This window comes from Alexandromys fortis, unplaced genomic scaffold, assembly GCF_014885135.2.
Source record: "Alexandromys fortis isolate MF-2015 unplaced genomic scaffold, M_Fortis_MF-2015_v1.1 scaffold_149, whole genome shotgun sequence".
Taxonomy (NCBI): domain Eukaryota; kingdom Metazoa; phylum Chordata; class Mammalia; order Rodentia; family Cricetidae; genus Alexandromys; species Alexandromys fortis.
This window is the reverse complement of record NW_026068025.1, coordinates 799,811-801,568: the sequence shown is the minus strand read 5'-3', so window position 1 is coordinate 801,568 and position 1,758 is coordinate 799,811. Positions and strand designations below refer to the sequence as shown.

General features: G+C 49.4%; 1 protein-coding gene across 1 annotated transcript; it reads left to right on the top strand.

Annotated features, from left to right (window-relative positions):
• Nucleotides 1–303: 303 nt before the first annotated feature.
• On the top strand, nt 304–1,263 carry LOC126514602 (olfactory receptor 2G3-like). The gene has a single exon (XM_050163597.1). It carries the CDS (start codon nt 304–306, stop codon nt 1,261–1,263), a length of 960 nt encoding a protein of 319 aa, XP_050019554.1.
• Nucleotides 1,264–1,758: the final 495 nt, after the last annotated feature.

Genomic DNA, 1,758 nt, shown 5'->3' with positions numbered 1-1,758 from the left:
AGAGGCAGAGTGAAGCATCCACACCAACAGACTCCTCTTTGACTTGATCAGGCATTGGGTAGACGTTTCCATCAGATCTTAGATCTTCTCACTCTAACGTGACGTGAAGATTAACTTACTGAGTAACGCCTGGAATCAGCCATGTACCGGGAAACTGTTTGAAATGGTTACGGAGAATATCTCACTAATACAATGCCGCAAATCCCGTGGGGGGTTTTAAAGATGCTGCCTTGGGGCTTCTTAAAAAGGAAGCATCCCGTTTACCTTTAAAATGTATTTTTTTTTCCTGTGTAGGCATATGTGATGCGGGTGGCCATGGAAGGCCAGAATGTGAGTTTCCCCAACACCTTTGTCTTGGTGGGCTTCTCTGATCTCCCATGGCTGGAGATGCCCCTCTTTGGGGTGCTTCTGCTCTCCTTCATCCTCACAGTGATAGGAAATAGCTCCATCATCTTCCTGTCCCTGGTGGACCCTAGACTCCGAACACCCATGTACTTCTTCCTAGACAACCTCTCCGTGTTGGATCTCTGTGTCACGTACACCATTGTCCCACAGCTGCTAATCAACCTCTGGGGCCCAGAAAAGACCATTGCCTCCTGGAGCTGCATGGCACAGGCCTACCTCTACCAGTGGATGGGCGGCACCGAATGTGCCCTGCTGGCTGTCATGGCTTTTGACCGCTATGTGGCCATCTGCTGTCCCCTCCGATATGTTCTCATCATGCATCTCTGGGCATGTGTGTGGCTGGCAGCTGTATGCTGGGCCCTTGGCCTGGCCAATTCTCTGGTTCAAACCACACTCACCCTCTACCTTACCCTTTGTGCAAAAAATACGCTGGACCACTTCTTCTGCGAGGTGCCCGCTTTGATTAAATTGGCTTGTAGTGACACCACTGTGAATGACCTGTCCCTAGCCTTGGGAGCCGTTCCTTTTGGAATAGTGTCTCCTCTGACCGTGCTCACCTCCTACACCTTCATTGCCAGGGCTGTGCTGAAGTTACCTTCAGCCAAGGAAAGGCGCAAGGCATTCAGCACATGCAGCTCCCACTTGCTCATCGTCACCATATTCTTTGGTCCTGGTATATACACGTACCTCCAGCCTCCGGGCAACAACACGCAGTCCAAGTTCCTTTCCTTCTTCTACTGCGTCTTCACTCCAATGCTCAATCCACTCATCTACACTCTGAGGAACAAGGATGTGAAGGAAGCATGGAGGAGGATCCTATCCTCCCAGGGAAGGAGGAAGTCTTTGAAAGCCAGATGATCTCCGCCTGGCTCCGGGAACAATCACATGTTTAAGTTAGTGCTGGAAATTTGCTTTCCCAAAAGGATCCGTGCCTAGGTTGGATTCTCAAAATCAACTACACTGAGGACAACAGAGACTCTTTCTTTTTATTTATTTATTTATTTATTTATTTATTTATTTATTTATTTATTTAAGATTTCTGTCTCCTCCCCACCACCGCCTCCCATTCCTCTCCCCTCAACTCCCCCTCTCTCATCAGCCCAAAGAGCAGTCAGGGTTCCCTGCCCTATGGGAAGTCCAAGGACCTCCCACCTCCTTCCAGGTCTAGTAAGGTGAGCATCCAAACTGCCTAGGCTCCCACAAAGCCAGTACGTGCAGTAGGATCAAAACCCAGTGCCATTGTTCTTGACTTCTCAGCAGTCCTCATTGTCTGCTATGTTCAGAGAGTCCGGTTTTATCCCATGCTTTTTCAGACCCAGGCCAGCTGGCCTTGGTGAGTTCCCGATAGAACAT

Excerpts from the sequence above, each read along its gene's own strand:
- LOC126514602 (XM_050163597.1), top strand. The coding sequence starts at position 304 with ATGCGGGTGGCCATGGAAGGCCAGAATGTGAGTTTCCCCAACACCTTT.